The sequence below is a fragment of the Pelodiscus sinensis genome, chromosome 13 (genome assembly GCF_049634645.1).
Source record: "Pelodiscus sinensis isolate JC-2024 chromosome 13, ASM4963464v1, whole genome shotgun sequence".
Taxonomy (NCBI): domain Eukaryota; kingdom Metazoa; phylum Chordata; order Testudines; family Trionychidae; genus Pelodiscus; species Pelodiscus sinensis.
This window is the reverse complement of record NC_134723.1, coordinates 45180838-45204775: the sequence shown is the minus strand read 5'-3', so window position 1 is coordinate 45204775 and position 23938 is coordinate 45180838. Positions and strand designations below refer to the sequence as shown.

Here is a 23938-nt window from a genome sequence, read left to right as displayed (position 1 = left end):
GGGGTTGGGAAACCTAAACAGTTTTCTCTCGAAAATGAATAGCTGTTTTGTTTAAAAAACATCATGCAATTAACATGAGACAAAAGGGTCGGAATTTATGTAAGGTAGAATCCAACAGCCATTACTCATGCAAGGAGGCCAAAAACAAGATGTTCTTCATTTTGTAGGCAGGAATGTGGTTTCGCTTTTACAATTTTTCCTCGCCCCACTGCATATACCATCACTGTCCTATCAGTCGGACCCAAAGGGAAGTATGCTATGAAAGAGAAGATTGAGAAATTTCCATTTAAAAAGCCAACATCCCAGTGGAAATAGTGTGGCATTAAGCCTTCCTCTGTGATATTTTACTACCACTGCTGGACTTATATGGCTCTGATTAGTACAAAGGAACCAATTTCATTGTGGGATTCAAGGCTCCCTTCTCCTGGGACCTGGTGCAGCTACAGAAGTTTAAGGAATCACTTTGCGTCTTCTCACGGTTTTTTGCCTGTGGTGAGGTTTTGTATAGATTCCCTGTGAGGCTCTATTCGCCGACATGTAAATGACAGCTCCATGCTGCACATCAGACTTGATTCCCTCCTTATAGTTTCTATTTTCTATGCAGGCAGATGCCAAAACTGACAGTGAAATAGCAGAACTCCTGAGATTCAACACATTATTTGTTCTACCCACCTACTTTATTATTAGTGCATTGTACATAAAGCAGCTAATAGCTACTCAGCTGGATATGCCTCCATCGTCTTCGTCTGCCTCACATAACACCATAAAGCCAAGCCAAGGTATTTTTTGTTTAATGGTCATCATGTGATGTGAGCAAGTGAGGCTAGAAAATTTGATCATCCACATTCCTCTCCTCTTCCCCCTTTAATTTCTGGCAACTACCAATGGAACCCGAGAATCCGTGTGAAAGCAGATCAGAGCTCATAACTCAGATTCAGAATATGAAGCAGATGCCATTTCAGCAAATGCTGATGAACGGCTAGAAAAGGGACTCTCTCCACGGAGATGAAGTTATTCCATTAATGCTTTTGCAAGCCTATAAGGAGAGCCAACGCTTACTTCTTCTGCCACTAAAATAGAAAGTCCCTGTTCTGGATGATTTTTTCCTTTTTCTATGAAGCAGTCTTTGAAATAACTACTCTGCCGCTTCTAATTACAGTGAGTAGCCAGTCCCTTTAATTTCATCAACAGCAATGAGTGCATTAAGAGAGAATTATCTTTAAGAGACGAGGCATAAAAGTCGCCTCCCTTTTGGGCATTGGAGAGAGAAAACCTGGCCTGCAAAATATCCTCAGTACAAACATAAAAGCGCGAGCTACAGCAAGCCATGTCCACGCCAACTCACGTGTAGCCTATTAAATCCGCGATGACTGCTGTGACAACATGCTTTGAAGGTTACGCCTCGCCTGGTCCCTCAGATGGTCGATAGGGCTGGTACAAGAGGCACAGATGCGACCACATTCTTGGCAGGACCAGTCAGGGTCGTCTTTGATGTGGAGTCCTGCTTGGTATTGTTTTCTACATTGATGTTTGCCCTTGGCACGCAAGATACAGTGCCCTCATGCATGGCTGCCCTCCATTTCGGGCTGTTGCTTGCAACTAGCTCCATGCCCTTGCTTTCAGACTCTACCCTTCACAACATTGGCAGGGTTTCTCCTAGTCCCTCTGGCAACGTTTTCCAGAGCTCAGTTGTCCAAAGGATCGGCCTTTGCTAGTCTCTTCTAAAGCAGCCACCTGACAAGGCCAGAGCATTACATTTCAAAAGCGATTTTACGATGAACGCTTACTCAGAGCTCTCCATGGCCACCCTTTGGTCCTGTCTGTCTGAGAGAGAAATGTCAAACCTATCTGGGGAGAACGAGATTTGGACATGCGCACCTTGATGCAGAGGAGAATTCCAACCCAAGCTACCGGGAGGTCTGAACGAAGGAAAATATGACCATGAGCTTTTGGTTCCTATTTACTCAGGATCTTTTGGCCACATTCAACGGCACAGAAGAACGCCCAGACTGGGTCAGACCAAAGGTCCATCTAGCCCAGTATCCTGTCTTCTGACAGCAGCCAATGCCAGATGCTCCAGAGTGAATGAACAGAACAGGAAATCCTCCAGTGATTCATTCCTTGTTGCTCATCCACAGCTTCTGTAGAAAAAGGGGCTAAGGACAAAGTGGGAAACATGGTCCTCTTTCGCAATACTTTTATTTTTGCCCTTCTCTGTCCTCCTTTCTCTGTGTCAATGCCAGGCTCATATAGAGCAGTCGGAAGAGGGTGTGTGGGGGTGTGTGGAGGGAGAAGAGTACAACCAGCAAAACAGCTTTTTGGAGCCATACTCATTCCAACCCCTGTGTCTGGGTAAGTCAAAGGAGCAGCTGTCTTTCCAAGTGCAGCACTTCACCACGTGTCTCATGGATACCTTATTATAGGAGATGCAATTTGTGACAGAGGAATTTAAAGAAAGAATCCGGTAGATTAGCTACAAACGGACAGTAAGACGGGTGAAATGCCTGGCACTTAATCAACTATTTTAGAGCCACGCTCCACCCTACGCACTTCATTACCATTATTGATGCAAATTACAAAGCCATTCCACCAGCCGAGCATTCTGGGAGTTTCTTCTTCCCTTGTAATTTCCTTACATGTGTCAGCTGATGTCACAAGGTAGGCACGCCATTTAAAGAAAAACTGCATCCAATCAATCTCTCTCATCTGGACTGCAAATTCCTAATGCATTTCTGATTTATAAAACTGGAGCTAAAATTCTCCAGCTACAAATTCAAACTGCTACATTTTTAAGAACAGAATAGACCGATTTCCTAAGAGCTAAATGAAAAGCCTGCTTCAAGCCATGCAATTACTTTTATTGACATAAAAACTCTTGCTGCTCCAAGAGCACGTACATTTGCAGCTGAAACATTACATGAGCACGTATTCCATTTTTATAATTCATCATGAGCACTGGGAAGGTCACATGCCATGGTGGTGGGCAAATGTTGAAGAACTGACTTATCAACAAATACCGAAAAAGCCAAACTAGCAAATTACTCAATTGCTCCAGTGATTACCAAGAAAGGAGAAAAACAATTTTTCATGGGTACAATATAAAGAAGAGATACTATTAGGGATGTAAACAGGTGACTGGTTAACCAGTATCACCCTTAACAAGTGATACTGGGTAATGATTAACCCATACCTAGAAGCATCCCCGCCAACTGACAGCAGAGGGCTGTCCCTCATGGGCCGGGAATTGGCAGCTTCGCATGGCACCGGAAGCAGCGGGGATGGAGCGGCCCCTGCCTGTGATGTCGGGGCCACTCCAGCCTGCCTCTGTTTAATCAGTTAACCCAATTAGGCTTTTTACCGGATATTTAAACAGGATTTCACATCCCTATAACACTATAAATCAAAAACCTGCCTCAGTGTACCATGTCTGTATTGACGTAACTTCCTAACTCCTTTTGATTTCATTGTAAAAGACAAAAGAAAATAACAAGAGGGTGGTAAGAGGCTGTAATAGCTTAGCCAACACACGCATGCAGGGGTATCACGCAAATATCTTTAAAAAGGAATTAAGACATACCCAACAAGTATCAATTCATGTCACTTTTATTTGTTTAACGTTTATATTTCAGAACTATCAGACAGCTGTAGTTTCCGTATTTATGAGACGACATAGCAGCTTTAAAACTTCACACTGTAGCTCCACGAGGGCGTTTCACTCCTCAGCTGCCTGCAAACAATGATTTTGGTACCTGCAGCTCATTCAGAAAAGATATTCTCATTTCTAACTCTCAGTGTCTGAAACTATTCTTGGATTAAACTGACCCCTTAACATGCCGGCGTGGACTCAAATCACAGCCACTGAACTCACGCTGGCTAACGATCTGTTCACTTGCTCCGCACACGTAAACCGCTGGTGACATGTTACAATCCCTCAGTGCACTTTGCCCTGGGACGCAAGGTTGCACAAGCAAACTACTAAATAAACAAAGTCTCAAACACCAGGACAAGGAGTGCAGGATAAGAGAAATATGTTGAGTACGACAACGAGTATGTGCATACGTAGCATGTGTTATCAATTAAGGGAACATTTCTTAAGTTGATGAATTGCAAAATACCAAGTTCTAGTCCTCCTTAAGTCACCCACTGCTCTGGCTTATATTTCCCCCGCCCCTTCCCCTTACAAGAAAGAAACCCTCATGGTTAGGGCAGGAAATGTCAGTGTTTGGCAGCAATTTAACCTTGTTGATTTCGATGCTTGTCAAGAGCTCGGTAATAGACCAGTAACTGCATGATGGTTAGATTTCCCTCCCTCAGCTACTAAGGGGGAGTGAGGATAGAGAGGAACATACCAGTCTTCAAGACATGATCAAAGGATCAGAAGCCTTATTTTATAATTATTAACAGCCAAACGAGTAAAAATCAACTGCAGAGCAAACCAGCTGCCTATGCCCTGAAAAGCAGAGATGACATGGCTTTTTTCCTCAGCTAATTTTTTTTTTTTTTTGGTTAATATTCAGAGCATACTTAGAAAATTTTGTACTTTCGGCCCAAAGCATGAAATCCTTAGCAGTGAAGCAGGACTCTTCTAGGGGAAGTATAAGCTTCATTTCCAATGTATGACTTGGATGTTATTTTATGGTTTCTCTCTTAAACTGTATCTTATCTTAGCATTGGAAAAAGTTCAGAAAAGGGAAACAAAAATAATGAGGGGTTTGGAACCGGTGCCAGATGAAGAGAGATTCAAAAGACTGGGACTTTTCACTGTAGAAAAGAGAAGACTAAGGGGGAGGAATACGCTAGAGATCTATAAAATCGTATCTGGTGTGGAGAAAGTGAATAAGGAAAAGATAGTCCCATAACACAAGAACTAGGAGTCACCAAATGAAATTAAGAGGTAGCAGGTTTAAAACAAACATAATGAAGTTTTTCTTCATACAAGACACAACCTGTGGAACTCCTTGCCAGAGGACATTGTGGTAAAGACCAGGACTTGAAGAAGGTTCTAAAAAGAACTAGGTAAATTCCTAGAGTATAGGTCCATCAATGCTTATTAAGCAGGATAGGTAGGAAAGGTGTCCCTAGTGTCTGTCAGAAGGTGGGAATGGGCGACAAGGAAGTGATCACTTGATGATTACCTGTTCTAATCATTCCCGTTGGGGGCACCTGGCATTGGCCACTGTTGGAAGACAGGAAATTGGACTTGATGGACTTTCAGTGTGACCCAGTTTGGCTGTTCTTACGTGACAGTGACTATTATGTTCTCCATGTACATGTTATAAACAAGAACGAAACATGCTCCGGTGAAAACAGTGTGATTATAGCACTATTAGAGCAGTGGTATATGGCTTTTCAATGCATTCAAATTCAGGAAAAAAGGTTTCAGTATTTTTTCCCCCATTTGTGGCATTTTAGCTTCTAAAATTGATGTCTTTGGCACCTTCCAATGTTACCTCTTCATTTCCCTGTCCAAGAAAATCACATTCCAAAATCATGTTTCTTCCTAGAAAAGATGTGAAAATATAGAGAGTATTTGGAAAGTCATCCAGTCCACACTACGGCAATGGTCTCTTTGCTCTCATCTACAGCACTATGTGGAAACAAACACAGCTGGACTTCACAATGCTGATTCTTTCTGATCTAGAAAATCCTCAGATAACCATTTCCAATTCTTGTTTGCATAAAAAACAGCATCAATTTTCACTACCTCGGCCATTCTTGTACAGCAAAAGCAGAAAAGATTTAACCCTCAGATTTCAGGTCAATTCAAACTATAAACAAAACCCCCATGTTCTCTGGAGTTAGTAAAACACTAGGGCTGTGTCTAGACTGGCAAGTTTTTCTGCAAAATCATCTGCTTTTGCGGAAAAACTTGCCATCTGTCTACACTGGCCGCTTGAATTTCCGCAAGAGCACTGACAATCTCATGTAAGATTGTCAGTGCTTTTGCGGAAATACTATACTGCTCCCGTTCGGGCAAAAGTCTTTTTCTGAAAAACTTTTGCGCAAAAGGGCCAGTGTAGACAGCTCAGATTTGTTTTCCACAAAAAAACCCCGATCGCGAAAATGGCGATCGGGGCTTTTTTGTGGAAAAGCGCGTCTAGATTGGCCACGGACGCTTTTCTGCAAAAAGTGCTTTTGCGGAAAAGCGTCCTGCCAATCTAGACGCGCTTTTCCAAAAATGATTTTAACGGAAAACTTTTCCGTTAAAAGCATTTCCAGAAAATCATGCCAGTGTAGACGTAGCCTAGAGGTGCATCTACACAGCAGGGCATAACTCAAAATAAGCTATGCAAATTGAGCTACGTCATTTGGGAGCGTCTAAACAGCACTTATTTCGAAATAGAGCATTTTTCCTCCAACTTCCATTACTCCTTGTACAATGAGGGTTACAGGAGTCGGAGTAAGATGTCCTTCAGCTTGACAGTATTTCGACACTATTTCGAAATAACTGCCTGCTGTGTAAACGTGGACTAAGTTATTTCAAAATAATGTTGCTGTGTAGACGTACCTTAGGAAAACAACAAAAATTAATGGAGCAATTCGAGAGAGTGGTAATACTGAATTTAATCTAAAAATAATGAGGAAAACAATCCCCCGCTTACCTCCAAATGAATGTTGTGGAAACCCTTCAAAAAATATTTCATTTCATAGAAGAATTTTCTACCACAGTTTACAGAAACAAACTTTTTCTGCTGAACAAGACTAAATACAATAGAAAGGCATTACATATTTTGAATCAATCATACACCTCTGGAATTCAACTGCACGGTGTGCAGTCATTGGTTGCAAAAAGGACATCTCCTGCATAATTTACAATGGGAAATTCTAAAATGTAACCCAACAGTTATACTCTTGATAAAACTCTCTTTGCAGCTGAGTACTTTCCTGCTTAACCTGGTAAACTCAAGCAATTAATTCTAGAATCCAATGCCATTTTATGCTCAAAGAGCTTCAAAGCCGAAACCTCACAATGCCACCTTGAGTTCATGAGTTTGATTCACAACAGATGCGGGAACTGTAGCCTTGGTTACACAGTGTTGAGTCATAAGCCATTCCAATCAATTCTGATCGGATAGAACATAAAAGTTAGACAACCTCTCTCACGCCGATATCTTTACTCTCCATCAAGTCAGGGTGTAAGTCTGAACTCTGTACTCAGAAATACCACACTGGTTAACTCATAGACTTCCCCCTGGAATTAATCAAAGAATGCAACTCCAGTTGTCGTCTCTACAACGTGGAAATTGCTCTCCATCATTTCCCCCACACCTAAATAGAAGCGAAAGACGCCCAAATGACAGCAACTGAAACCCAAGCCAACAGTGCACACGGCAGACTTGCAAGCCTGCCTTCCATCTTACCTGGTCAACATACAATCTCCCCCTCCCACCCAGTACTTGGACTTTGCATCTGAGGTTATGGGAGGTCTTGGGTAGTGCTTATTTCCTATGCAGACTCGCATCAATGAACACATGTAATTTATCATCAACTGAGAAGAGCCCGCATACTGTAGGAGTTACATACAGCAAAGCTTCCCCAGTATGAAAGAAAAGGTTTATGCCACGGGGAAATTTATTTACAGTATTAACCTGGTTGTAAAAACAGACACGTTCAAGATGTCCGAACAAGTAAAACTGCTTGTAATTTATTTATAACCTCCCTCTGAAACTTGGAAAACAAGATGTTCCCAACATTTTTTTTCCTCTTTCTCTTTCTTTTATATACACACACACACACACACACACTTACTTTTTTACTTAAAAATGAGACTTTTAGGCTAGCTGTATCTTACTATTGTCCTTGTCAGTAAAAGCAATTTGAATTAGGGATGTGAACGGGTCATTGATTATCCAGTGCCCAGAAGAGCCCCCCTCAACCACAGCCTGCCATGGATGGAGGGCTGCCCCGGCGGGGCTGGGAGCCGCTCGCAGCCTCACCCCCAGGACGGGGGCCAGTATCCCGCTGTAGCTGGCTAATATTTAACCGGTTAAGTGCTGAATCAGGATTTTACATCCTTAATTTGAATGATTCCTTCTCCTTTACAGAATCTTATTTGTGTTGCCACCAATATTATATTTGTGCTTTTAAGCAAGTCCACAGGATATTTCAAGAGACTTTACAAATTTCTGTCACTTGTAGTGTGGTTCAAGCTTGTCTTTCCTGCTTTGTATCCTAATTGGCTTTCAGTCTATTAGGCATTTTGTAACCAGGTAGATGGGAAGAGAATTTCCCTGTGTGCTTAAGTGTTGACATTACATTTACCAGTCTCTAGGAAATAAATTTACATTTAACTTGAAATCACCTGTATTTGTTGTTATGAACAATCACCTTTCGAGGTTCCTCTAACAAGTCAGATTCAATAAAAAAGCATCCTTCACCACTTCAAAGCATTTTATGTACAGTGATGGACAGGGCTCGACAAATACTGGAAAACCCTACTCACCAGACAAAAAAGGGACTTGCCAGCCTCCCCTCCAAAAAGTGTTTTTTTAATAGCATAAATTCCTAATAAGAATAAGAACAGTAATTACTAATAAGTTATTAATAAATATCACCCAAGTTATTAATAAATATCTTATAAACCTCTACCTTTTCCCTTTGCTGCCATGTCTCCTCCCCATGCTCCATCAGCTCCCCTGGTGCCTGCTGCCCCCAACCCCTCATCCACCCCTGCTGTCCTGACTCCTGCCCTTCTCACTGCCCTCGGCCTTCCTGAGACCTGCCCTCCCACCACCAGCCCTTCTCTCCGCCCTGTGCCCACTCCTCTACTAGCTCCACTCTGATCAAGTGAGCTACCCCTCCTCATCCCCTCTCCAAACACTCCCTCTACACACCTGCCCTCTGTCTCCTCTGGTGCTGGTCCCTCCCCTGCAGGTGTCTGCCCTTCTGCTTCACCCCCAGAATCCCCTGGCACCTGCACCCTCCTGGTGCCTCCTCCTTCCCTCACTGCCCCTGCCCCCTTTGCTCTCTTTCCCTGATGCCCACCCCCTCATCACCCTCTGCCCCCGTTCCCCTCATGCCCCTGTGCCCTCACACATGACTTGCTCCATCCTCGCCTTCCTCGTGCCCACTCCTTCTTTCTAGCCTTCTCCCAGCACCTCCCCCTCCCGCCCCCAGTGCCCTTACTCTCCTCTCCCAGCATCACCCTGACTCCCCTCCCATTGACACCTCCCCTCCTGCCCTTTAACTCATTCTCTGCACTTGGCCCCCTGGCATTTGTCTCTCCTGCACCCCTGTCCCTTGGTGCCTTCCCCTTTCTTCTTCTTCTTCTTCTCCTGACCTCCTCCCCTCCCGTCCCCTCAGCACAAGCCTCTTCCCCATATTTTTCCCCTCCCCTCTCCACAGTCCAGTCCAGCCCAACCCCTTCCGCTCCCCCAGGGCCAGATCTAGTTTTTTTGCTGCCCCAAGCAAAACATTTTTGGCCACCCCCCCCCTTATTTTGTTGTGTTTTACACATTTGCATTTTGCAATGGGGTTTTTTGTTTGTTTGTTTTCATTTCTGTCCCGGCATTTTAGCCCTATAAATAGCAAATAGCATTTTCATTTGTTTTTTTCCATAAAGGCAAAGGCGCTTCAAGTGAACTCCCCCTTTCACTCCCTGCTGGGTCACAGCAGCCTTTTCCCTGCCCTGTCCCTATGGACAAGCACCCCTCACTCCCAACCCACAGGGGAAACAGGGTGCAGGGACAGCACAGAGCCAGAAGGGTGCAGGGAACAGTGGGGGGAGGTACAGGGGTGGTGCGGGGAATGGGAGGCGCAGAGCCAGAGGGACGTGGGGTGTGGTGGAGGCACAGGGAATGGGAGGGGCAGAGGGATCAGGGTCTAGGGGCAGTGCAGGGAATGGGCAGCACAGAGCTGGGGGGGGCAGGGATCGGAGGGGAGAAGGGTGCAAGGGCGGCCCAGAGCCAGAGAGTCGCAGGGAAGAGGGAGAGCAGGGGATCCGGGGTTCAGGGGTGGCACGGGGAACAGGCGGCGTGGAGACAAAGCGGCGTGGGGCGGGTGCAGTGTGCTGGGTGGTCGGCCGGGAGCGGTCTCTCACCGGTGAGGAGGTTGGGGCCACGGCAGGACTGGAGCCGGTGGGGTGTGGCGTGGCTGTGCCGCAGCCAACTTCCAGGGCCACGCAGTCAGAGCCGGGCTGCCGCAGCCCTTTAAAATCAGCGCGGCCATGTCACGCCAGCATCCTGGTGTCTGCCGGCGTCCCACCCCCTGGCTCGTGCCCCGCCTCCTCGCGCCGGAGCTGCACACAGGCACCCCGGCGCTGAGAATCACTGCGCTTCCCCCTTCCCGGCGGCGCTCCGCTCCTCCGCCCGGCCAGCGGATCGGATGGGGCCGTGCTGCCTGTAGTGTAGGCTTTGGCCAGCCCGTCACAACCGCCCACCGGGCCAGTCCGCCCCTACACTCGCCAGCTGATAAAATCTACTCGCCACGGGCGAGTGCATTTGTCGAGCCCTGGTGATGGAGGTAATCACTGAATTGCTTTAGTCATTTAATGTTTGCGAGTATTAAATGCCACATTTAATTAAAAAATTCTTGTGCAAGATATATTCAACCAAATTTGTTTACATTTTCATTTCACTCTTCATGAAGCAGTCCTTCAGAGACTGTGCTCGAGGAGTTCAAAGTAACACATATCTCGTTTGCACTGTACCTACCACAGTGGAGTCCTATTCAATCATCGGCTACTGATCTGTCACAATCAAGGATGTTAAAATGCAGGTAATTGGCTAACCATGTAATGCTGAAAAATTACAAGTACCTGCAGCACACTGGCACCCGCTTGGATAACCAATAGGCTCATGCTTATCACGGCTATACTCTTACATCCCTAGTCACAATATAAATAGCTAGAACTAGAAGTCCGACCTTCACACAATAAAGTCAGGTGTGTAAAAATGCTTAAAATGCCTGAAATCTTGAAAATGTTGAACTGGAAGAGACCACAAAAACCCAGTGAGAACTGAACCTGATGATATTCTAGACCAGCGGTTTTCAAATGTGTGTTCCTCACAGTTGAAGAAAACTGGTGATGCCCCTCACAACATAATGTGACGAGAGCAGTGTTTCCCAACTGGTGCGCCACGGAACCCCGGGGAAAGTAAGGGTTCCGCGAGAACGCGGCACTCCCCCGCCGCCTCTTAAAGAGACAGTCTATTTTGTAGCTTTTTTTTTTTCTTGACAAATTTTACGCTGGCAACCCTAGGGGTTCCTTGAAATTCTTTTAAGCTGAAAAGGGTTCCGGGGCCAAATAAAATTGGGAAACACTGGACTAGAGTGTGGACTCCAGGTGGGTCTGAGGATGAGAGCTTCGAGGCATAGGAGGGGACTCCAACTTGGGTGAAGGTATTCGGGGCTGGGGCAGGAGGGGCTGACCTCAAGCGACTCCCGGGCAGTAGTGGGGCTATGGCAGCTTTCTGCCTCTCCTGGCCCCGCAGACCACGCTGCCCTCAGTAGCAGCCGGCAGCAGGTTCCCAGCCAATGGGAGTGCGGAGCTAGTGCTCAGGGCAGGGGCATTGTGGGAAGCCCTGTGCACCCCCCTCCACCTAGGTCCCTGTGCACCCCCCGCCACCCATAGTCTGCGGTGCCAGGACAGGCAGGTACCTACTTAGCGCCCCCTCCCCCCCGACACACACACACATTTGATCCCCCTGCAGCAATCAGACCCGGTGCCCGACGTTCCACCAGCCAGCCCTGGGTCACAACCCATAGTTTGCAAACCCGTGTTCCATATACTATCTGTTAGCTGTTTCCACCACGTCACACTGACTCAAACCAACAGGTCAGGCTTCAGAGAGATGCAAGGGGTGGTAGTTTGGAAAGCTTACTGTACAAATCATTTTGTTTCAAGCAAGCATTTTAATTGCCACCCGCACAACCTCTTATATGGAACCTAAGGCAGGGGCTGCCGAGTGCAAACAAGAAGCTAACAGTACAACATGAGTTATTGGCAGGACTTGACAAACGGCGGCGAAAACCACTCGCATGCTGCAAATGAACGGGGCGCGCGGCTGAAATCTACTCGCCCGTGATTGTATAGTTTGTCAAGCCCTGGTTATTGGAACCTGAGTTACCCGATTGTGGAAGATCTACTGCCATGCATCCGATATCCCTACAATGGGATACCATTTGACTCAGATTCAGCCTCTACCTGCCATAAAACACCTGAGCCAGCAAAGTATTTAATCATGGGCTTAACGTCAAGTTCACACTTAAATGCTTTGCCGACCTGGCGGCATTCTGAGCGCTGTCACTCTCCACCACCGGCCAACCCAGCTGCACTTAGTAGGAAAGTAGGTATCAAACTTAGCTCACCGCAGACACTTTGGTAACGACATCTCTTGCCACTGCCAGGCCTTGTGCAAAAGTGCGAGCAGCCACAAACGCGCGTGTCACTTGTAGTTTTAGTTTCCGTGGTACGTCTCCAAATGGCTTCAGCTGTTCTGTGTACTTACTGACGCATTCAAGGTATTCATCTGTGAATTGGTACTGGGGGTTCACTAATCGAAACATCCGCTCCAGGAGACGCGCCCAGAAGTCATTCAGCATCTCTTCCAGGTTTACGTTCCCACCCACGTAGTACCGCTTCAGCTCTATGAAGAGATCCTTAAAAAGTTCAGAGTTCTGCATGTACAAACGACCGTATGTCCGCAAAAACATGTCGTTCAAGGATTTCTCTGCATTTTCAAGCAGTTCTTTGAAGAATTCTGAAGGGAAAAAAAAAAAGATAAATGAAAACATACAGGAAACAATCCCAGGCTAATCATTTTCACAAGTACACAAGCTTTTCAAATATTTCCTTCAATGATTCAACAATAACACAAATGAAATGCAAAGCTAAGAGGTCTGATGGGAACTTCACTTAAGTGCTTAAAGTAATGGTATTTTTCATCAGTTTTGTTCATATTTGATAAATAAAGGGAACAGATCCTAAGACATGGATGACTGAAACCCCTTTCCATCCATAACTGAATAGCAAGGCAAAAAGCCAGCCAAATGGAAAAATAATGCAAGTTCCTTTTAAAAAGTTATTTTCAAACATGGACTGTCATGAAACATATATGCACACACATACACGCACACCAACACTTCAAAGTGAGTGTTCGTAATAACTGGTTCTAGCATTTCAGCAATTGCCAACCCCAAATGTTTTAAAAAAACAAACCACAAGTCAGGCTGCAAAAATAATGAGCTTCTTTAAGTAAGATTTCTGAAATACACTTGGGGTTCTTCCATTGCCTTCTGAGTGTGAGTTGTAAGTTCTTTAGGGTTCCAATTCTGGTGATGGCTTTTACATGTTACCATAATGGGGGGGTAGAAGCATTTACACAAGTTGGAACTACCATAAGAGTTAAAGGTTACAGGCTTTTACTTGCGAAGAGCACCAGGAAATATTCAACGGCAGCAAATGGACAGGACCATTGGTTTCATCTCATCCAAAAGCCAGCCGCTCTAGCCGTTTGGTGTCTCCAGGTAGCATACAGATCCACTGGCCCAACAGAGAGGGCATGCTATCTAACGAACCGCCATCGGCCCTTCCTAGGTGTTCTGTACTGGCAGGGGCGGATGAGAGTTTTGCGGGGCCAGGGCAGCGCAATTTCGCGGGGCCCCCTTTGGAGAAAAAATAGAAAAAATAGAAAAAAGGCATCCCCCCTGTGCCCACTCCTTCAGTAGCCCCACTCTGATCAGGTGAGCTACCCCCTCTCCTAACACCTTCCTCTATGCACCTGCCCTGCCTCTCTCCTCTGGTGCTGTTCTCTCCCCTGCAGGTTTCTGTCCTTCTGCTTCACCCCCAGAATCCCTTGGCACCTGCACCTTCCCTTAGCCCTGCACCCTCCTGGTGTCCCCCCTTCCCACACTGCTCCTGCCCCCTTTGCCCTCTTTTTCCCTGATGCCCATCCCCTCACCACTCTACCCCCATTCCCCTCATGCCCCTGTGCCCTCTCACATGACTTGCTCCATCCCCGCCTTCCTCATACCCACCCCTTCTTCCTAGCCTTCTCCCAGCACTTCCCCTCACCCCTCTAGCCCCCAATGCCCTTACCCTCTCCTCTCCCATCATCACCCTGTCCCCCTCCCACTGACACCTCCCCTCCTGTCCTTTTCCTCATTGTTTCCACTTGGCCCCCTGGCATTTGTCTCTCCTCCACACTGCCCCTTGGTGCCTTCCCCTTTCTTCTCCTGACCCGCTCCTCTCCCCTCAGCACAAGCCCCTTCCTCTGCCATCCACCTTCTGCCTTCCAGTTTGCAGGGCGGCCGCAACCCCGGCCCAGGCTCCAGACCACGTGCCGAACCGAGCGGTGCAACGCTGGGCCATGTGGTTTTAAAGTCCCGGGCGGTGACATCACGCCACGCCTGGGTGTCTCCCCTCTCAGCTGTTGCGCGGCATTTCAGCACGCCGCGCAGGCGCTCTCTCGGCCCCACATGGCCCGTACTGGCCAGCACCGGGGAATTTAAAGTGCGGGCCTGCAGCATCCCATCACAATCCCCCTCCTCCTCCAGCAGCCGCCCACCGGCCCTTTGGCGGACGGCCCACTGGGAAATTCCCAGTATCCCGCCGGGACAGTCCACCCCTGGCGCTGGCGCAGGGCCTATTGAAGTGCAGGGCCTGGGGCAGCCGCCCCACTCGCCCTGCCCTATATCCGCCGCTGTGTACGGGCCTCTCAGGTTGCTCAGCATGGGACACATCCTGGGATTCCTGTACTGCTGAACCTGTTTCTATCCTTTGAAGAGCTTCAATTCTCCTGTTTCATACCAAGCTCCTCACCACGAGCGCCTGTAATTTTCACTTTACTTACAGGCCATGTGTTCTCCTACCAACTCTAACCTGGGCTGCGTGGAAGGTTGTCCTGCGCACTTTGTGAGGCAGAAACCTCCGAATTCAAGCAGAAGCTTTCACATCAAATTGGTATAAATGGCGCATGGGCCAATTACAACATATAGCTATTGCCGACCAATCCAAAGCAAATCTTTTCCTGCCGAAGCGATGAGAGAGTTCAAAGAGAAGAAAAACGTGGCATTTATAAGGTTTGGACAAAGAGTGAGGCAAACTGTTTGCCTCCAAGGTCTGAACAAGGATATGTGAGGACGGGGGGAAGGAGTGAACATCTGTTTGTTTTTGGCCTCTATAGGACAATATTGCTTTTACCTGGAGGCAGGTGCCTATATACTATAAAGGAAATAAGTAAATTATCTGTGAGATTTGAGAGTGCTGGAATAAATTGCCTAGGGAGGTTGTGAAGCCTCCATCACTGGAGATATTTAAGAGACAGTTAGACAGACACCTGTCAGGGATGATCTAGACAGTGCTTGGTCCTTCCGTGAGGGCAGGGGACTGGACTTGATGAGCTCTTGAGGTCCCTTCCAGTTCTAATGGTCTATGATAAGGTTCAAGCATCTACTTGCCCGCTCCTACCATGCTATGTATCGTGAAGAAGCAGTTATCCTTTACTCACCTGCCAAAATTGTTTTAATCTCTCCAAGCAAAAGGGTGAAAGTATTTGCAAAACTGATGAAGGAAAACTCATCTCTAATTAAAAATAGCTAACGATGGGACTTTAGTTTGAATCCTAACTTTGGAACTCCTGAGCGAGGTTCAAGAAGTTTCCTTTAATTGTGTACGTAAAAGAGAAACATTCTTCAGTCTATGCCACTAGATAGCTGTAATTCTGACCTATGCTTAGCGGTGACTCACATCCAACAAATAATTTTTAATAAAATGCGCCTCTGTGTTTTAATCCCCAAAAGAGTCACATTTAAAGCCAGAAGTTGTTAGAAGGAGCAAAAAAAAAAAAAAAATCATTGGCCCGGTTTGAATTTAAATGCTGTTAAAATGTATCAAGTATGTTGAAGTTCAAATTTTAGTCTTCAAAGTGCTCCAGTACAAACAAAGACTAACACAGAGAGAACATTTTCTGGGAACACTGAAACATTCTTCGAGTTCCTTATTAGCAAAGTCATGGGGCTTGGTGGTTGACATAGCTGTATAAAATGTAGCCTCTTAGGAGTACAAGAGAAATGATCCAGCAAAGAGGAGATTGATTTCAAAAACCCGACATGTCCTCTGTCCAATATCAGCATGAATCTCTACTTTAGTTCCCATGACTGGCATTTCCTGTCTAGGAAGATTTTTTTCAGTGGAGTTCATACTAGAGAGATTAGCTTGGGGTGTATATTAATTTCTAATTCACTTAATCATTCTGAAAGCTTATTTCCTCCTTTCCTTCAAATTTTTGGGTCTTTAAAATCACCAGATAGGTTTTATTTTCAAATACAACTAGACTGAGCACATAGTTAACATTCATCAGGCAATTCTACAGAAAGATTTCATTCTTTGAAATGACACCTATGTTAGAAACCATTAAATGTTTCCAACGGTCAATCAAATGAACATGGAGAAGATTGTGCTGAGCCAGAAAAAAAACCCTAAGTGATGAATTCATACCAATTTGGCCCACTTATTCTCCTGCTCAAACTCATTTTGTTTCTTACACTCCAAATGGGAACAGGATTTTTTTCCCCCAAGTCTTGTTTTAGGGGCCTATGGCAGTTCAACCACCTAGAAACATGCAACGATTTCTGCTTGGGGGGAGAAACGGCGAGATTTTGTTTCTAGATATATATCTGTTAGAATGAAAAACATAATCATAATTAGCAGCAAATGCCTACAAGTTTGCAGTCTTCAAAATTGTAACTTTCCCTTGGCCAAAAGGAATGTAAAAAAAGAAAGAGAGCACATCCCAATATTAAACGTAGTAAATTTCCAAATACCAGCCAGTCACATTTCTCAGCGACTGCCTGAGTCGCAAGCAGACAATACAGAGGTACCATGGTCTATAAGTAGTACTAGACCCTGGTCATGTCACTTAACTCCCAGTACCTCACTTTCTGCCTTTGTTAATAGGAGCTAACCACTTTAGTAAAAGAATGCTGAAATCCTCACTTAAAAGGCATCGTGTAGGGGAGGGGTAGGTTGGTTTTTTGTATGGCCTATAATGCTGACAAACATTTAGCATATTCTATGCAGGTTTCCAAATGAGGAGGACAAAGGAATGAGAAGCACTGTAAATCCACAGCTCCCACAGTTCAACTTTAGCTCTGTTGAGCACTAAAATCCAAAGACTGGTGAGTGTAGCATTCTCAGACACTGTAGTGCTACATGGCACAAGGAGGGGGTAGAAATGGGGAGGGGAGGGAGACGTAATCTGTGGACTATTCCACACAAACAGTTTGGCTGAAATGTAACTGCATTCTTCTTCTACTGCAAGGAAATCCATAGCAGATTTCCTCACGAATATTTTCTTGGGATATGCTCAGTGACCTAAAACAAGATGACAGCCCTGGAAAAAAATGGCCTTGAAAGACCTATTGAAATTTCAACAGAGACTTGGGATGCTAAGTTGCCCATGTAAAGTTAATGGACTCCCTCACAATTAAAAGGCATTAACAAGGGATAAGATCAAAGCAACAGATGTCATATATTAAGATACGTGAATCCCTGATTAAGTGGCTAGTCCTGCAAAACAAAAGGCTCTGCAGCCAAAAATAATAAATGCCAGGCATGCTGTAGTATCTGGTTCCATATCTATTTAGAGTGCTGGTTGAACATTAGAAATTTGGGCAGCATCAGCTGGTTTAAAGGTATTGGGACTCATACAACCAGCTTTGATGACACTGGGCTTTGCTTATTATAATGGAGGTGCCAAATAGTACGAGGGTGCTGTAGAAAGAAACAGCCGAAGAAGCCAAACGGAATGAAGGATGCTTAACCCCATTATAGAGAAAAGGGAAGGAAAGCTGTAAGGGGACTTACGGTGACACGAGAAGTAGGGATGAGAGTGATGGCAAGAACAAATAGCAAGCTGCCTTCAATGGCTATCCAGCTTGTAAGTTTATGAGACTAAAGAATGAAGAACATCCATGACATTTTACCTAAGAAATTTTCTTCTCCGTCATTTCTGTACCACGCCCATTGTATCAGCAGTGGCTTTTATTTAGCAGCAAAGGTTTAATTAAAGATATTTTCCATGCCAGAAGCTAGTAACATGTAAGTGTCTGCAACTTAAAGTTATGTTCTTTCTCTCCTCTTATAGTAATTAGCTTGGATAGAAATCATGGAACATTCAACGTTTTTCTCCAGCCTACAAATGTGTGAAGGTTTTGCAGTAAATGACCGATCAGGTTTCTCCAGATCTTGTTCTCAAACAGCCTTCTAGATAGCAACATACAACACCTAGTTAGATATTAATCCTGCCTCTTGCAGAAACCAGCTATTCACTGATTAACAAGCTACAGCATAACCTAGAGTTAACCTTGTAACCTTGAGAAAAGAAATAGCAGGTTTCTCTCTTCAATCTTGACTGTTTGCTTTGGAAAATAAATTACCACTTTTCATTTGTGTTGGAAATTGACTTGTTCGCAAACAAAACCTACATACAAAGGATTACTTTCTCGTTTTACAGCATTGTAAATGCATGTTTTACAGCTGTGGTGCATGCAATCTGTACTCATTAAATTATCACATTGACAGACTTCCTGTGAAATGCTGTCACATGCAAACATTTTTTCATGGACAACAAATCATTCTTCGCTGCCCTCTCAAAAGGTCTGCAATTCAGTGAAATGTTGGGCTCTCTCTACCCCCAAAAGATCTCTGATCTAATTGACACCACCCCCACAAAAAAGGGAGAGCTTTCTCCCACTCCAGGTATAAACTGGCAAAAATGGAGAATACAATATTGATGGGAATTTTAAAACCGAAGCAGCAACGTTTCCCATTTTCTACCTAAACGAATTATTACAAGGGAAGAGGAAGAGCAGAATTTTACATTGCAAACTCTTACATTACTCCCATAGTCTTTATAAGAAATAAGCACACACTGTGTCTGTTTAATCCAGAAGGTAGTTTGCCATCTCCCTGTGCTCTGAAGGATGTGCAACGCCTGGAGAGACAGCTGGGTTTAGCTCTGGTTTCAGTTAAGAAAGTTACCACCGCCAATCTTCTCTTTTAATTCTTTATCTGCATCACTACAACTTCTGCTTCTGCTCCCTCAGGTCGGTGCAAGGCTAGGGCACAGATCTGGAGTTGCTCTACCAGCACACATTGCTAATGTAGATGCTCTACTGTAAGGTGAACTATGACTAGCCATGGTGCCGCTTGGAGCAGAGGTGAGCAGCTCTGGTGAGAACAAGTCCCAAGTCAGAAGTGAGGCACCTTTTTGAGATGGGGGCCACTAACGCACAGAAAAAACAGTTGAGGGCCCCCCACCACCACACACACACCTGGCCCCTGACTGAGAAGCAGAAAGACACTCCCCTCGCACACAGAGCCTAGCCCAGGCTAGTAGATTGTGTGTGCTCCAGCCCCACAGTGCCAGGATGGTGCCCTGAGCCTCGGGGGCCGGGCCCAGGCAAGCTGAGGGCCGCATCCGGCCCCTGGGCCTTGGGCTCCCCATCCTGGTCTAGTGCCTCAAGATGCTGCCTTGTTACCATGGCAACTGACCACCCAGGAGGGCCCAGCCGTCCGGGAGGCCATGACAGGGCTGCAGCAGTTAAGCCTGGCGTGCAGGGGACAGAAATGGGGCCTGCCCCTCTGCACCTTCGCAGCCCCCTCCCTCACTTAGGGGGCCCTGTGCATGTACATCAGGAGCCACCGATGACGTGCAAGCCCAATTCATGCTCTGCCCCTGGGCTGGCTACGCCATGGAGGTTTCAGTTTCCAGGTCCTCCTGCTGCCCCTTTATTATAAAGAAAGCAACTGTTTTTTAATTACACAGTGGGCAAGGGTGGAAATAACTATTTTGCCATTTGTGCCTCACCAATGAAAAGTGGCAGCAAGGGCCCTTGTTGCAAACCTGCTAAAATATGAACACACAGCAGTCCAGCTCACTATGCAGGACGCCCGTGGATTTACTGACTGCTATAACCTATAGGAAAGCATACAAGTGCATTGTCAATGGAGCATAACGACAACACACCCCGTCCATCAAAGCGGTACCTGTCAGGCTTTTCACACACAGGCCGACAAGTGATTTATTTCAGGCTAAATTCTTCCAGTTGCATAGTTTCCTTACCAAACCAACTGAGCTGCTGCATCCCTCATGCAAATGCCACTTTAAAAACAAAATAAGATGGTGGAGTGAAGCAAAAGGGTCTTTGGCTTGGTGGAACTGCAGGATAGCCGCCCATCAGGCATTAACACCATGGAGCCTTGCGCAGATACAAAACTGGTATCCGGCTCTGCAAAGATGATCTGTGGACACGTGGATATAAAGCAGGTATCTGCAAAATTGCAGGGTTCAAGATCCAAAATTTACATCCGCCCCCATAGCTGCAAAAATAAGCCGCACCCATGACGATGCAGATAGCAGGGGATAGCCGCTGATTGGCAGGGCTCTGCTGATATGTTAACAGAACCATTGTCTGACATGCTGCAGCTGTGGAGCAGACCGGCAGAGATTTATTTGCGATAGGCAAAGGCCCAGAAAGGTTGTTCTAAACCCAAAAAACAGTTTGTTTATTTTTTTTTAAGTAAACCATGGGAAAAATAAAACTTATCAACCTAGGATGACAAGAGACAGGGTGAAATCTCAAAAGCCAATAGACTAAAAGTTTAGAAAGAAAATGAATTAACAGACCGATTGTTTAGAAGGCCTGCTTCTGTTTGCTTTTGTTAGCATCTATTTAAATTTCAGTAATGTCAATGACTAAGATTTGGCCAAAGCGCTCTGAGACATCCGAAGCAGCAGACTTGACATTTCTGAAGTAAAAATCCAGAAGAAAATAAATTACGTTTTTAAACAAACCTTTCCAATCTGCCTTTATACACTATACGGAAGAACAGGAAAAGGTATCCTTTTACTTGAAAATGTCTTTCTTCAACTAATAAGATCCACAGATCCATTCCAACGAGCATGGTAACCCAATTGCAATTTGGAGGCAGAATCAGACCCAGAAGTAGACAAATGCCCCCATCTCCTGAAGTTCTCCAAGAATTTCCACGTCTATTTTTGGATAACTCAGGAGGGCAGAATCCGAGGATCTCATTACTCAAAGAAAGGAAGTTTTCAGGTAAGTATGGATACATTCTCTTCTCCCTGCTAAGATTCACAGTCTGTTACAATGGGATTTTCATTATGATGTGCCTCCAGGGTGAGAAAAAGGATTATCGTTTAAGTAGGGACAACCAAAACAAGGTAAATTGCATATCAAGATCACTTCCACCTTCCTCTGCTGGGTGTTAAGGCACAGAGAAGACTTCTCCCAAGACAAAGAAAGTGGCATTGGCTAAGACAGGATGACCAGCATGAACTACTGGCCATCAAGCTGATCTCAGTACAAGAGACAAAACTTCTCTGACCTGAGATCACAAAAGGAGGAATAGTTCTTTAACTTTGCTTTGGGAATGCGTGCTATGACAGATGCATGGACTACCTGTTTGAATTCAAAGCATCAGACTGTTCTCATTAAAGGGAGCTCGCAATTCAAAAAGAAACACATCTGATTAGAGATAGTAGCCAGTTGGCAGCCCACGTTATGGTCAGGAGGCATAACACCACCACCTCCTCTACAGGTGTAATTCAGTTCTGCTGTTAAGAGCAGCAGAAGATTCTAAGGCTGTGCCACACTAGGGATGTGAACAGGTAACGGTTAACTAATTAAACGGAATTTTACATCCCTATGCCACATGCCCTTGCAGGGTTGGAGTGAGGTGGATGCCCAAGGAAGCATTTAATGTCGGGGTTTACACAAGCTTACCTCTTCTTGACCATGCTAAAAGCACCACACTAGAAAGACTTCACCTTTGCACTTGGCACTACAAAGCATGTGTAGAAAGCATGGGGGAATATGTTGACCTGCCCTTTGGGATCTGTGGTAGCAACAATCACTCTACCCCAGTGGTCCCCAACGTGGCGCCTGTGGGTGCCATGGGGCCCACCGGGGCATTTATGTACAGCCGCCAAAACATCTGGGCTGGCCCTGCTCCTGGCGCGTGGCACATGCATGGTGCTGGCCCCAGGCGCGTGGGCGGCCCCAGCCCTGGGTGCACAGCACATGTGCAGTGCCGGCCACAGGCACGTGGCTCGTGGGTGGCCCCGCCCGCGGGCGCACAGCGCATGCGTGGCCCCACCCCCGGAACTGCAGCACTTCTTCATCCGCCCGGCAGCCACGAAACGTTGGGGACCACTGCTCTACCCGATTATTTACTTTAAATCTGTCTGAACCCACATGGAGATGTGGTCTTGCAATTACAGACCTCCTCTGTGACAGGCATCCAGCAATCCCACAGCCTCGTCACTTAGAAAGGTACAAACAGGATCACGCTTGCTCTCCTCTTTGTATCTTTGCATATGGTCCTAGGGAGCGGGGCACAAGGTGGGACACTAGCAGGGATCTCTCCAAGCTTTCCAAACGGTCACTGGCTACCTTGCATCCTGGGTCCAGACCCAGTAAAGCAGTGCAGGCCCCCTTGTGTCCAGAGGTTGCTCACTGGCTCGACTCATCTACTTGTGACGAGAGCGAGATATTTCTGGGCACAGGAGACCACCATGCTCAGCCGACTTCTGCCAAGTCCAGATGTTCCCCTCTGGTAGGCAGTGCACACAGAGACAGGGAGCTTTGCTCCACCCAGGACAGGGGATTTTCCTCTGTAATAGGATTCACCGAATCCTTACAGAAACGCCAGCCCCACAGCGCCGCACAAAACAGATTTGAACCAAGGGTTGCCAGGTGTCTGGTATTTGCGCGCTCTTGTCTGGTCAGAAGACACAATCACTGCTCTGGGTGCTTCAGAAGCCTAGCCAGGGTGTGGGGGTGTAGCTGGGAGTCCCAGCCACTTCCCCCGCCCCCGCCAGGCTTCTGTGCAATCACAGGCTCCCAACGCCGATCGTGGCCCCGCCTCCCAGCCTGGGAGTCCCAGCTGGGAGGCGGGGTTGCGATCGCCGCTCTGGGTGCCCCGGAACGGGGGAGGGGGAGCTTATTATCCCGCGTTCCTTTTTGGTTTTTTGCTCGACCAAAAAAATACCGCGTGTCCAGTATTTTTTGGGAGACCATCTGGCAACCCTATTTGAACCCCACTTCTATCCTCCCCTCGCCCCCAGGCAGAAGCCCGTAGGACTGGTCATTATCAGGTTGAGAGGGAACCACTATTGCAACGCTGCCCACCCACGTTCGCATTGCTCGTGAAAGCCGGAGGAGGCATTTAGAGCGTCAGGTGACGTTTCACATGTTTGCCGGCCTGGTGTCAAGCGAGTTTTCGTGCTCAAGGGGGGCTGAGACGCCTACCACAATGTGGCGGATGTGCAAGGCCTGTCAAGAAGCCACTCTTTCAGGTAAAAATCTCCCCTGTTTAGGAAAGATGAATCCCTGACCCTCCGGGACAGCCCAGCCCAGCCCAGCCACATTCATCTATTGGAGGAACACGGCGATAATCACGGGACTGAGCACACTAAGAAATCTTCTAGCCTTATAAAATGGAGGCCCAAAAATATATAAATGGTGGATGAAGAAGTCTCTTAATGCCTGCTGGTTCTGGGCTCCTCTTCCTCATCACTCCACAGCCAGCTGCTGGCAAGAGGCTACGGAGGTGATGGAGAAACATGGCACTCTGTAACAGGGCAGATGAACCTGCAGTGGCACTGAGGGATGACCGCCTGACACTTTTCTAGTCTTTGAGGCAGGGCAGGAAATCCCTATCCTTCTATTACACCTTACCAGAGTGCAGGAAGGGGAATATAGGAGTCGCTGTAGACCTTCTAAGTATAGTTTACAATAATACTCAGCATACTCCCGCCTGATAACATCTACCCCCAAAGTTCTGCAGCTGGGTTGGCCACGGGTGTCAGTTTGGGGGCAGAAAAAACTGGCAGGAACCTTCGGAAGCCAGGGCATTCCCCAGCTGCTAATACTGACAGCTCTAGTTCTGTCCCCAAAGCTGCTAGTGGCT

General features: G+C 46.4%; 1 protein-coding gene across 1 annotated transcript in view; it reads right to left on the bottom strand.

Moving 5' to 3' along the window:
- The window catches only part of GPC4 (glypican 4), a 137903-nt gene that overhangs the window by 28140 nt on the left and 85825 nt on the right, over positions 1-23938 (bottom strand). The window contains exon 3 of the mRNA XM_075941139.1: positions 12310-12701. Coding sequence (XP_075797254.1) covers positions 12310-12701 — 392 coding nt within the window. The remainder of the gene's footprint in view (positions 1-12309; positions 12702-23938) is intronic.